Source organism: Lipotes vexillifer, unplaced genomic scaffold (assembly GCF_000442215.2).
Source record: "Lipotes vexillifer unplaced genomic scaffold, Lipotes_vexillifer_v1.1 scaffold390, whole genome shotgun sequence".
Taxonomy (NCBI): domain Eukaryota; kingdom Metazoa; phylum Chordata; class Mammalia; order Artiodactyla; family Lipotidae; genus Lipotes; species Lipotes vexillifer.
In genome coordinates, this window is record NW_006784503.1 from 4008564 (window position 1) to 4021144 (window position 12581).

A 12581-nucleotide genomic window follows, 5' to 3' on the forward strand; every position below is an offset into this window, starting at 1 on the left:
AAAAAAAAAAAAAAAAAAAAAAAAAAAAAAAGTTCTGGTGGACAGCAATGCTTCAGACGAGTAGCCTAAAAAAAATTTTAAGCATCTCTGAAGGTGTAACTGATGTACAATAACCTGCCCATATTTAAAGTGCACAATTTGATAAGTCATAGCACATACATACATCCACAAAACCATCGCCCAAATCCAGACAGTGAACGTACCCATCACCCCCAGAAGCTTCTTTGCACCCTTTTGCAATTCCCACCTCCCAGCTGCTCACTCCCCAATCTCCGGTCCCCAGGCAACCGCTGATCTGTGTCCATCACCACAGAATAATCTACATTTTCTAGGACTTTCTATACATGGAATCCTACAGCACGCACTGCTCTTTGTCGGCTTCTTTCACACTCGCTTTGAGATCCATCCGTGCTGTTGCATCAACGGCTCATTCCCGTTTCTTGCTGAACAGTTGTCCATCACCTGGCTTATCCAGACAACTGCCGACAGGTTTTTGAGTTCTTTCCAGTTTGGGGGCTACTACAAATCTTACATATAAGGCTGCTCTGATTACTTGTGGGATGGGACTCTCCAATGGTGACCAGGAAGGCCTCTTCAGAAGGTGACGTGGAGCAGACTATGAAGGAAGCAAGGCAGCCAGCCCCGTGAAAGCCTGGTGGAAGAGCATTCCCGGCAGAGGGAATTCCTAACACAAAGGCCCCGAGGCAGGCGCCTGGCAGGGTCAAAGCACAGTTTTCTATGTTCTTTCTGAAGGCTGCTTATCTGAAAGAATGAACATCCAGACAGAAAATCTTTTGGAGAAGCAGGTCCTAGGTAAAGTGGCCTGAATAAATCACTAAGTGGCACAGGGCTCGCAAGTGCTTTGAGAAGTCGGTGTTACCCCCATTTTACAGAAATGGAAACAGAGGGAGAGTTAAGCCACCCACTTTGCCCGCAGATCCCACAATTAAGCAGCAGCTGAGCTGAGAATGAGGCCAGAGCCCTTCGCATCATTTCACTGCCATAGGCAACCGGCCTCCAGAGCGGTCAGTGCTACTCACACCTGACCCACGGCAGGACCACGGCTGTGAGACACATCAGGACGTACAGGAAAACACTTTACAAAGGAAAACCATCTAGGTCACTTTAATTTTTAGTGAGTTCTCCCCAGGGGCCGGCGACAACACCGCCCAAGGCCTACGGCGCGCGCACACACACGGTCTTGCTCTCACACGGGGCCCTCGTGAACACGTGCTCCCAGGCCTGGTATTTCGGCACCAGGGCCACTCTGATGGTTTGTTTAATCAAAGGAGACGGGGGAGCCCACGCAGATCTTGAGTGTTTAACACAAACTGAAAGATCAAAACCAGGCAGCTGCCAAAAACACTGGCAACTTCCACACCACAAGAAAGAGGGGAAACAGCTGACCTGGTTTCTGCTTTTAACGCTGTGTCTCTGGCAGTCACACAGCTTTGATCTTTCAGGTTCTAAGTGGAGAGAAAACAGTGACCCTCTTCCACTGGAGAACGGATGATGAAACCACACACCGCAGCCTACTTGCAACCGTCTGGAAAACCCGCGTTTTCCGGGGGCCAGCACAGAAGGGCCCAGGATTCATCAATCCACAGCTTCTTCTAAAACCCACATGATGTTAAAATGCTTAGTTAAGCCACCCACCGAAAACGAAAGCAGCTTTTCAAATCTATTGCCTCCGAGAATTCGAGGTTGGATACTTGCGTCCTTAGCTAGGCCCTGGAGCCCTGGCCTCAGTCTCCCCAGGGGAGGAGTCGGAAGCGGTTGCTGGTTCCTGACCAACGAGGTCAGTGTCACCAGGGAACTGATTAGAAATGCGAATGGCTCAGGAACTCTGGGAAACGGCTCCCAAGAGGGAGGGTTCTAGCAGCCCTCCCAGCGCTGCTGCTGAGCGAAGTTGGAGAACCGCCATTAAGTAGGTGTGGGTGTGGCCTTTTAACAAGTTGCAGGTCCTGCTGGGGCTCCCGGTCCACAGATGGCACCGTGAGGACCTCTGCTCTAGGGCAACGCTTCTCAGACTTTAATGGGCTGACTCGTGCCCTGGGGAAATGGAGATTCTGCTTCAGCAAGCCTACGGGACGAGGGCCCGGAAGCCTGCATTTCTACGAGGCCCCAGATGACTCCACCTGAGGGCATGGCAAGACCAGGACCCTAGGGATGCAAATGAAACAAACTACGTGCAAGTGCCTGTAAACCAGAATCGGGACTATACAGGTATTGATGTAGTTTGTCAAGTTTTAGATTTTAAGGAATGACTAACAAACAGTGGAAATTCCCAAAGGGAAATGCACCCAGAGAGGCTGGATCTGGAATTTATCTTCAGGTCCCAGGGAGGCAGGGGCCTGAGTCCTGGCTGAGCCAATGACCAACAGGAGGAGACCCAGGACGCCCAGCCCCCCAGGTCACAGTCCCCTCTCTTCAGGGCCATCAACCTCCTCCAGCCGCCAGCCCCTTCCCCCGGGGCCTAGAAGTAGGCGCCAGTGTCTCCCATCACAGAAACCTTCCCTTGCGACTTCCATCAGCAGCCTGTGCCTGGAGCAGCGAACTCCTGCCATCTCTCCTTCTGCTACTGTACTGTCCCCTGCCTGCGCGGCAGTCACTGTGGTGTCCCCGGCACCGAGGCCAACGGCACTCATCAGCCGCCCCCCTCCTGCTCCTCTGCCTTCCGGGTGCGGCGGACCCTCCGCCTTCACTCACACCCCCTACTCCAGCCTGTCCACACAGCATCCCTCGGGTTTGTCAAAAGATTTTAAAGTTTGAGGTGCCCTACATCGTGGCAGTTGTTCTTTTAATAGCCAGCAAGTGAGAGAATACACGGTGACAGAAGAAAACAAACACAAACCCTGGTTTGAATTTGCTAATGCTTTCAAATGATTATCCTATAACAGCACGTCCTCCATGCACTTGACAAGCCGTTAAAGGCAAGTGCAAGGAATGTGTTCGCAAACTTTGCCAGGGGCTTAGATGCAGACGGACCCTGTGGTGGCCCACAGGCCCCCAACCCACCCCCACCCAGGACCCAAGCACCCAAGGCCGCGAGAGAGTCACAGCCCCACCTACCGGGGCCGCGCCCTCGGGGCTCCGTGGCGTTTGTCCTGGGGCCTTCCCAGCACACACAACACCCTAGTAAAAGTGGCCGAGATGGGAGCAACAAGCACTTACTGCCCTGCTGCCCAGAGAGCCGGGCCACCCCCAGCAGGCGATCAGTCACTCTTCTCAGTTGAGCTCTCCTCCTGGGCCCAAGGCCTTGTTCCCACCCTGTCCTCCCCCCCATGGCTTTTCCCACTTCCTCTGACCTCAAGGAGTCAGTGCACCGCAGCGGTTACAATGAGGTGGCACTGCCTTTCCAAAAAGAAATAGTATCAAAGTACAATTTACACACAGTCGTGGCTGTGCTACAACCAAACACAGGGCTCTGACAGTAGCCTTATTGCTTTTGTCATTTTGGTCAAACTAAGAACATGCTTTCATTTTGGTCAAGGATCTCTGAGTGTAGGAAGCAGCTTGCAGTGTTGAAGCCTTGTGAGTCTCGGAGCATTTCCAGCCATGCATTAGGCCAGATTAAACAACTGGTGGCAGAGATCTCTAGGTGTCCAAAGTAACTGTCAGTAGGTCCATCCAGGAACTCTGTTCCCATAGAGAAGGCCCAGCCCTCAAGCGCTCCTCACTCAAAGCTTACAGACTCCTGCTCTGCGTACAAGCCTAACAAGCTGGTCATCGCGTTCTCCAGCTCACAGCGCTGTGGAACAAGGCACCAAGAGCGGTAGAAGCCAGCAATTAGCAGGGAGAAGGGTGTCAAAATATTAAAAAGTAAATGTTGAAAATGGGAAAGCCGACGGTCTGGCACCAATCTAGGGGCAGGTACTCCCACACCGCAGGAACCAGGCACCAAGAGTTTCTCCAGATTTCAGCGCTGCCCCTTAATTTATGCCCCAAACAACGGTAAGCCTTCCTCCCCAGAAGATAAAATATGACCAGTGCCCATGTTGAATAAGAAAGAATGTAAGACATTTTTAAACAGAAACAGACTCACAGACATAGAAAGCAAACTTACAGAGGGGAGAGTGACAGGGGGTAGGGGTCGGGGAATAGATGAGGAGTTGGGGGTTAACAGATACACAATGCTATACATAAGATAAACAAGGACCTACTGTACAGCACAGGGAAGTCTACTCGTGGAAAAGAATCTGAAAAAGAACAGATACATGTATAACCGAGTCACTTCGCCATGAGCGAAGCTAACACAGCACTGTTAACTCTACTGCAATCAAAAAATGCTTTAAAAGAAAGAATGTAATAGATTTTAAAATATAGGACATTTTCAATAGAAGAAGTGAAAAGAGAAGAAAGTTTACGGGAGCACTGAGGGTGAGGGCCTCTGCTAGAGAGAGCTCTACGCTAAGCAACGCGATGAGCTTTATCAACGCGGGGAATCAGCTCCTGTCGACCGATGACCGATGATGCTGGGAAGAGCGCGCCACCATATTGCCAACCAGCAGGTGGGCAGGCCTCCCCACTGGGCCCTCCGCACATCACAGGGACAAAGCCACACTCTCCTCAACAACCTGACTAGCTCTTCACTCTGGCTATAATGTCTTCTAACTCCAATCACTTGTGTAAAGGAAAAACAAACAAACGAAAAAAACATGACTTCTGTGCACGATGGTCAGTGGGTCTTTCAGGTTCTTCCTTCCGGGTGCGTGAAGTGAAATTCCTCAACCCCAGGGCCACTCTCGGCTCTCATCCTGGAACTCCGTCCTGGGCTGAGCCTCCGCCGGCCCCTGCCCTCACCTGGAGCAGGTTCTATGGACCAAGAGTACATATCTCACAAGCGATTCTCTGAAACCAGAGACGGAGATGACATACCTGTAAATGACCTTTCAGGAATGTGCTTTCATGCAACCGTTCATTAAAAGGCCACTTCTTAACACACAAGTGGCCCTGGAAAATCCTTCCAGGATTCTCACATCCATCTGGTAAGAGGAAAAGAACTGAGGAGACAGGCCTGACTTTATAACCAGCCTAATTTCACACATGTTACATTTCTGGAGCTGCCTTGTTTTTCCCTTTATCCTGCATTACTGCAGAAAAATTCACAGACTCCCTGAAGGTGAGAATCTCACCCTTTAGTAACAAAATCTCACTTTATATTAAGCTGGCCTTTCTTTGGAGACATTCCAACTGCTTTATAAACATTCTTTCATGCTGAAGAGCAGGTAGGTGGTAATTATTATTCTTTCTAGGCAAGAGGTAGGATTGAGAGTCTTGGTCATGCACAACTGAAATGTTTTTTGAACGCCTGAGGAAAAGCAAAAGCAAGCCTTTAAAAATAAAGAGATAGGACAGATGTGACCAAAAATAGGAGTAAGAATGGTATACAAAATACCAAAAAAGGAGAATTCTCCTATAATCAACTCACTCTCGGCGACAGCTTCTTAGAAGCAGCCACTTGGCGTCCTTACAGCTGCAGACCTTCAACACCAGCCCTGGCCTGGAAAGCCCGGCCTGGTGAACATGAATTTGGGCACAAATAAGGTATTTGCTGGGAAACAGGATCAAAAACCCTAACTCCATAAAGTAAAAGCAGAAACTACAGTCATGCACATGGACTCAGAGCTACTGTCTTCCGGGCTTTAGTAAGTTACCCGATCATAACAACACTGAAATGTCACCTGTGGGGTGGTTTCTAATTCCTGCTTATCCCTGTCACCCTGATGCTGGCCGGTGAGGCAGGAATGGTTTTCTCACACTGTTTTAAGGTGAGGAAACTGAGGTGTCTGGCTGCTCGTGGCTGCAGCAGTTCGGCCCGCTGGGCATCTCTCTTTATGCTACACTTTACCCGGCACTGCCTTCCCTTCCGTTCTGCTCCCATTTCCCCCCAAGGAGTTGACATGGGGCCTTAAATCCTTTAAATACCACAGTGGAAAGAGCACGGGATTGGAGTTTTAAGACCCATATGTGACCCCTAACCTGTCCCTTGCCGGCTACGGGCCCCACCTGAGACAGAGGTAACGTGAGGGATCTCGCGCAGCTGACAGGAGGACTCAGTGAACGAGGAAGAACCAGTACACAGTGCCGGCAGTGCCGCGCGTGCTCAGGAAGTGACGGCCGTGGGTAAGTCACTCACTGTAAGAAGGCGGAGGACAGCAAGGCATGGAGGGGATTTCTGATGTGCCCAAAGTGGCAGAGCCATGGGGCAGTGGCCAATGTGACAATGTGCCCATCACAATGTCCAGGCCCTGCTCTGCTTTTAGTTTTGTGGAAAATCAAGAAAATGAAGGGGCTGCTTTTGTCTAACTGTGCAGCTGCTCGTGTTAAAACTGAGGACAAGCTACTTCGAGTAGGATTCCACCACGTGCAGCGACGCAGGCGGGGCCCTTCCACACCTGGAGGCGCACTTCCAAAAGCTGGCAAGGACTCAGGCCTGTCCCGAGAGAGATTAGCCCTTTAAACCACCGGGGCCTCAGTTACCTAATCTACAAAGTGGGTACGTCGCTGATTCACCTCATGGGATCGTTACAAGGGTTAAATAAGCTAAGGTGTGTAAAAGCAACTGGCTGTACTTCTTATAAAACCAGGCGTGGCGTTATCATCTCCATCTTACAGCTGAGAAAACCTGAGTGGAGATCAGCTGAATGAAGATACAAGAGCTGGCTGGGGAGGGGTGACCCTGGCCTCCCGTGCCTCTGTCTCCAGGCAGCCTGCTCAGTCGCCATGCTAGGGCTTCCCTCTGCCATCCCCCTGGGACCCCTTTCACTGCTTTCTTTCTGGCTGGATCCTGTTCCTTGACTCACACGTCTTCCTCTTTCTTGGCTTCCCTCTTCATGCTGCTAAAGCACAACCTTTAGGAGTTTCACAGGAATGATGCTTGGGAGCAAACTGTCTCGAGCCTTGGGCATCTGAAACATCTCTAATTCGAATTTCATGCTCAGGTGGTGGGTCTCATTCCAGGTTAGAATTATGTTCCTCAGGATTTTAGTGGCAATGCTCTGGGCCTTCAAGTTTCCAGGGTCACTGCTGAGACACCGATGGCATTGTGATGCTTAATCCTCCGTGTGCTGTGTGCTTTCTGAAAGCGGTTAAGATCTTTTGCAATTTCACAGGGGGGTGCCTTGGGGCAGGTCCTTTTCCCTTACTGTCCTGGGCCCTCCCATCTGGAGGCGAAAATCCTTCAGTCTCAGGAACCATCTTTTGTTCTGTTGCATTCACGGCATCCTCCTCTGTTTCCTATTCTCTCTTTCTGAAAACGCCTGTCAGTTGGATACTGGACCTTGAGAATTAATCCCTGACTCGTCTTTCATCTATTTCCCACTCTTTTGTCTTTTTTGTTCCTTTTGATCTACTTTCTGAGAGATTTCTTTTACTCTAACCCTTCTCATCGGATTTCCAATTTTATATTTTCTTATATTGATTGTCTCTCCCCCCTTTTAACGACAAGCTTCATCCCATTCTCTCTTCTGATTTCTCTGAGGAATTAGGTATAGTTTCTTTAAAGTTTTCTTCTGCTCTCTGCATTGTCTCCATTTTGCCCAAGTTCTTTCTTCTGTTTATTTTGGTCTCTTTCTTTCTGGAGGCCATTCATTCATATTTAAGAGGGAGGCACGAAGCAGCTGGCTGGCAGCTCAGGGGGCGAGGAAGGGGCTTACCCCCCCGCCCAGGGTCTGGGAGATGAGGCGGCAGGCTGATTTTACACTAGACGACCCCTGACACGTCAGCATCTATAGATCTTCCCCAGGACCATGCAGCTTCCCCAGTTTAAAAAAAAAAAAAAAAAAAGCTCCACTGTGACTCAGTGGTGAGGCCCTAACAAGCCGTGTGCTAGTGTCCGGGCAGTGGGGCTGGAAAGGGGCTGGGCTCCACTGTGTGCTCTGCAGGCTGTCAGCCTGTTTGGGGCAGTGATAAACGGGCGACAAACTTGACAAAGGCCCCAAGAGATTCCAAATTAACCCGAGTAAAAAACTTAAGCACAGCAACGGCTTTTTGTATTTATCATTTCCAAATGAAACACTTTAGGGCTTCCCTGGTGGCGCAGTGGTTGGGAGTCTGCCTGCCAATGCAGGGGACACGGGTTCGTGCCCCGGTCCGGGAAAATCCCACATGCCGTGGAGCGGCTGGGCCCGTGAGCCATGGCCGCTGGGCCTGCGTGTCCGGAGCCTGTGCTCTGCAACGGGAGAGGCCACAACAGTGAGAGGCCCGCGTACCGCAAAAAAAAAAAACAAAAACAAAAACAAAAGAAACACTTTATAAGTGAAGATAGGGAGGGAGACCGAGAGCCTTCATGATCCGGTTCTTTCCCTTCCTCCTTATTAACTCATACATGTGTCCCTTGCTCCTGCCCTTCTACGAGCAGACTGAGAGACCCGTCATCATCACCGCTTCAAGAATGATGAGCTATTTTTTCACTTGTTATGAGCTTGCTGACAGGAGAAATGAAAAAGACACTGTTGTTTGCGACCTACACAGAAAGCATTATTGAGTTCTTGACCTGGTCTGCTTGTCCATGACCTTTGGGAGAAGCTGGGGGAGAAAAACAGGAAAGACATGCTGGGACCATCCCGACGTACATTCCCCTTGTGGAAGAAACTGCTCAGCAGGGTCCCAAACCCCCTCTCTGCTCAATTCTTCAGAATTCTGCTCCCACGGTGAGGACGGCACAGCACTGCCAAGTGCAAGGAAGAGTCCATTCACCCACGTTACCAAGCACCTACCGCAGGCAAGAAGTACTCAGTTCGTATCTCCACTCACTTAAAAAGTGAGACTTTTCTTAGGCTCTGCATGTGAGAGCATAAAAGGCCTTTAAATATTCACGGTAATTTCTGTGCTCTGATTATAGGTTACCTTGCTGTGTAAGACGGGTCTGAAACATATTTATGAAATATTGTTAAGTTTAAATACCTACTATAATTACCAGAAACAGACTATTCTACACAGTTTAGGAACTATTGAAAATTGAAGTCAGAGGCCCTTAGGAAGACGAATGCATTTATCCATTTTGTGCCTCAGCTGCGCAACTTTAAAATGCTGAGTTAAATTTGAAAGTCTTGTGAGAGTAAAAATCACAATTCTAAAATTTATTCCAAAGTGACCTCGCGTGTATAGGAAATACAATTCTTTTAGGTACCACAGGAGCTATGAAACATATTCCTCGTGTACCAAACAAACCTTAATTACTGTCTAGGGAGCTACCTTCCCAACTAGAGCAACTTTGGGCCCCTCCCATGCTGCCCGTTCGCTGCACACGATCATGACACTTACCAGGTTTTTGAAAAGCGCCGTCAACTCCTTTGTAAACACTGAGAACTTCAGGAACGCGCTTCCCAAGTCTGGGTCATCTCTGCATACGCAGTTGCCCCCGAACTTCTCCAGAGCCTGGGTGTACTGCTCTTCGTTTTCCACGTGCGCTGCAACAGCAACGGGAGAGGTGCTGTTAAGGCCTCAACCACTCTAGCCCTGCCCCCCACCAGTTTCTTACTTGTGGATAAAATCGAACACATTTACAGCCTGAAAATCTGAGAAAAGCCAAGTCACGTGGCAAACAGAAATAACTCTGCTGTCCTGACAACCACCCGTGGTGCCAGCGACAGATCCCAAAGAACAAGCGCAAGGACCAGGAGGGAGACAGCCTCGCACGAGTGCCACAGCCTCCAGCTCACGGGGTGAGACCCCCAGGGACGCCCATGCTTCCCCATCTCCTAGGACTCCTCCGTAGCCCACACGCTGGTGGGAGACACAGAACAGACCCAGTCCTCTGCTGGAACCCAGCAGCTGGCGTGACGCTCACCCAGCCGCATGCCCTAGCTTCTCCTTTCAACACCGGAAAAGCCACGGTCCTCAGAGCACAGGCCACAGGCCAGGGCGCCTCTGTCCGTGACACGTCCTCTGCCTGGGGGTCTTTCCGTGCCTCTGCCCCACGTCCCTGGCACCTTCCTGGACTTGCGCTCAGAGTGTTACATTCCAAATGTCCAACTGGTAAGCGTGGTTCTCAGCACACTGGAAGTGCTTCCAGGGTAGGGACTAAGTTTTATTCATCTTTGTGCTTGAAACATAAGTAAGACAAGACGCATGTCGTTTGATCAGAAAAGGCAAAAGCTGGTCATCCATCTGAAGGTGTATTACCTTCATTAGGCTTCAAAGCAGCACCTTAAAGAGTGAAAAACCCGGATTCTGGGTCTCCAGCTCTGTGGTTCCCAGGCCCTGTTGGACGTCGAAATCATACACGGATCTCTGTCAAACTGCAGAAGCTGGAGTCCCGTCTCTGAGTCAGAAGCTGGGGTGGGAAGGGGACACAGGTAATTCTGGTAAGCCAATGTGGCTGGACATGATTCCCTCACTTCCGGGTCAAGCATTTTTAAATGAATCCCGCCAGTCTGTAATAAAACAACTTCCTGGCATGGACATTTGATTTCTGCTCCCTCATCACTCCAATCAGAAATGTAACACAACAACTGTACAGGCATATCAGTGCGGGCGGGCGGGCGGGCGAGCGTGTCACCTTGCATGGGGACTCCAATGGGCAGGGTCACACACCCCCCTCAGGCTTCCCACGTCTTTAGAATTCTGCTCCCACAAGGAGGACAGCACAGGGCTGCCAGGACGCCACAGAAAGCCTTAGTGCTGCAGCTTCTTTGCCAAAGAACAGATCCTGAAAAGCCCCTGGCAGTGCCCCAAACAACTCCTCAGGGCAACAAAACCACTGTCAGCAGTGCTGGTGCCTGGGCCTGACAACCGGAGCACAAAGGGGACATGTGCTTGCGGAAGGCGGCCCTGGGGCTGAGCCGGATCCCAGGATCCATGGACCGTGTGTCCACCGACCCTACCAGGCAAGTGCTTTGCCCTCGACTTCCGGGGGCATTTACGTGCCTTAGGGGATGCCCGTGTGGATCTAACAAAGAGAACGTTAATTTCACTGTTTAGGCCCTTTTCCTTTTCCTTCTTTCTTTATTATTATCATCTTTTACATCCCAGAAAAGAGCCTGAGACTTCTGGATACATTAAATGTATTCCAGAAACTATACTCAGCAAACGACTTGAGGCAGAAACACACACACACACACACACACACACACACACAACGTGACGAAGGGGCGGCAGAGCAGGAAGAGCCCTCAGAAGGTCTAGGCTTCAAGCCTATGCCTCCCAGTAAACGTGGACGACCTGGTAACATACGCATTTACTCTCTCTGGCGCTGTCTCAGCCACGTGAAGGACAAAGACCCCGCTGGGAGATACTCACAGGGTTAAGGTAAGAATCAAAGAATGTGGGTGAGGATAGGCAGTTCAACCACACCCAACACATACATGCCCACCAGAACTGACAATAGTTAACAGCAGCACAGATGTCATCTATACTGAGCACAAATGGTTTCCATGTTTTTTTCTAGACTTCACAACAACTTATATATGACATGCATTATTTCTCACAATGCTGAAAGGAAACTGGGACTCAAGGAGATCAAATAACCTGTCCTAGGAAACAGAGCCAGAAAGTGGCAGAGCTGTGGTGCAAACCCAAGTCTGTCTGATCCCAAAGCCCATTTGTCCCCCACTCTACTACACTGATGAGTATTTCCTTCTAAAAATAGCTTACCTTGCCAAAACCAAAAGTACCCAAGTTTTAGATTTTTAAAATTCCATTTTGGAGGCGGATCAGTTACACCTATTTTGCTCGACTTATAATTCTAGAACATGTGGTCAACAGTGAAGGGCAGTTCCTTTCAAACCACACGCTATTTTATAACTATTTCAAAATTGGTCGTCAAGATGTGGGCAATTCCAGTGTGGTTTTGGTAGGGCGTGGCAGCCACAAGCAGACATCTGGTGCTGATGTCACTCCCCTGGGAGAGAGAAACAGGAATGCAGAGGCTAAAGTCACCTCGGGAGCCAAGTACTGCCTTCAAAATGATCCTGGACCCTCACAGCTGCTCTAGGTGAGCACCCAGAGGGAGGAGGGCGAGAATCAGCTTCAGTAAAGGCCATGAGGTGGCCTACAAGCCTTTCGTTCAATTAAACTTAATAAGACTATAAGGTGTCAAAGCATCATCTTTACTACCTGTTGAGTAAAGTGGGGTTCAGAGGGGTTTAATGATTTGCCCAAGATCACACAGCTGGAAGAAGGTGGGGAAGGGTCAAATCCATCCTGTGTTCACGCAGGCTGCCCCCAGACTGTGACAACCTTGGAGAGAGGAACCTGCCTTCTCTCCACGGGCAGTCCACCAAAGCAGCACAGAGGAGAAACAGCCAGTGAGGCTTCCGGTTCCGGCACCAGGAAGGACAGATGCACTTCCTTTCATCCCTTCTTCTGGGCCTTTCAACTGACCACCTGGTATCGGTCATGTTTTTTTATAAAAATTCTTTCCCCTTTTTTTTTTTGCAGTACGTGGGCCTCTCACCGCAGTGGCCTCTCCCGTCGCGGAGCACAGGCTCCGGACGTGCAGGCCCAGCGGCCATGGCTCACGGGCCCAGGCGCTCCGTGGCATGTGGGATATTCCCAGACTGGGACACGAACCCGTGTCCCCTGCATCAGCAGGCGGACTCTCAACCACTGCGCCACCAGGGAAGCCCCTCTTTCCC

The 12581-nt window shown here is 50.2% G+C and overlaps 1 protein-coding gene across 2 annotated transcripts in view; it reads right to left on the reverse strand.

The window, feature by feature from the left end:
- The window catches only part of ASAP2 (ArfGAP with SH3 domain, ankyrin repeat and PH domain 2), a 162402-nt gene that overhangs the window by 79109 nt on the left and 70712 nt on the right, over positions 1–12581 (reverse strand). For both annotated transcript variants that reach the window (XM_007456938.1, XM_007456939.1), the window contains exon 3: positions 9268–9413. In XM_007456938.1, the coding sequence (XP_007457000.1) occupies positions 9268–9413 (146 nt within the window). The remainder of the gene's footprint in view (positions 1–9267; positions 9414–12581) is intronic.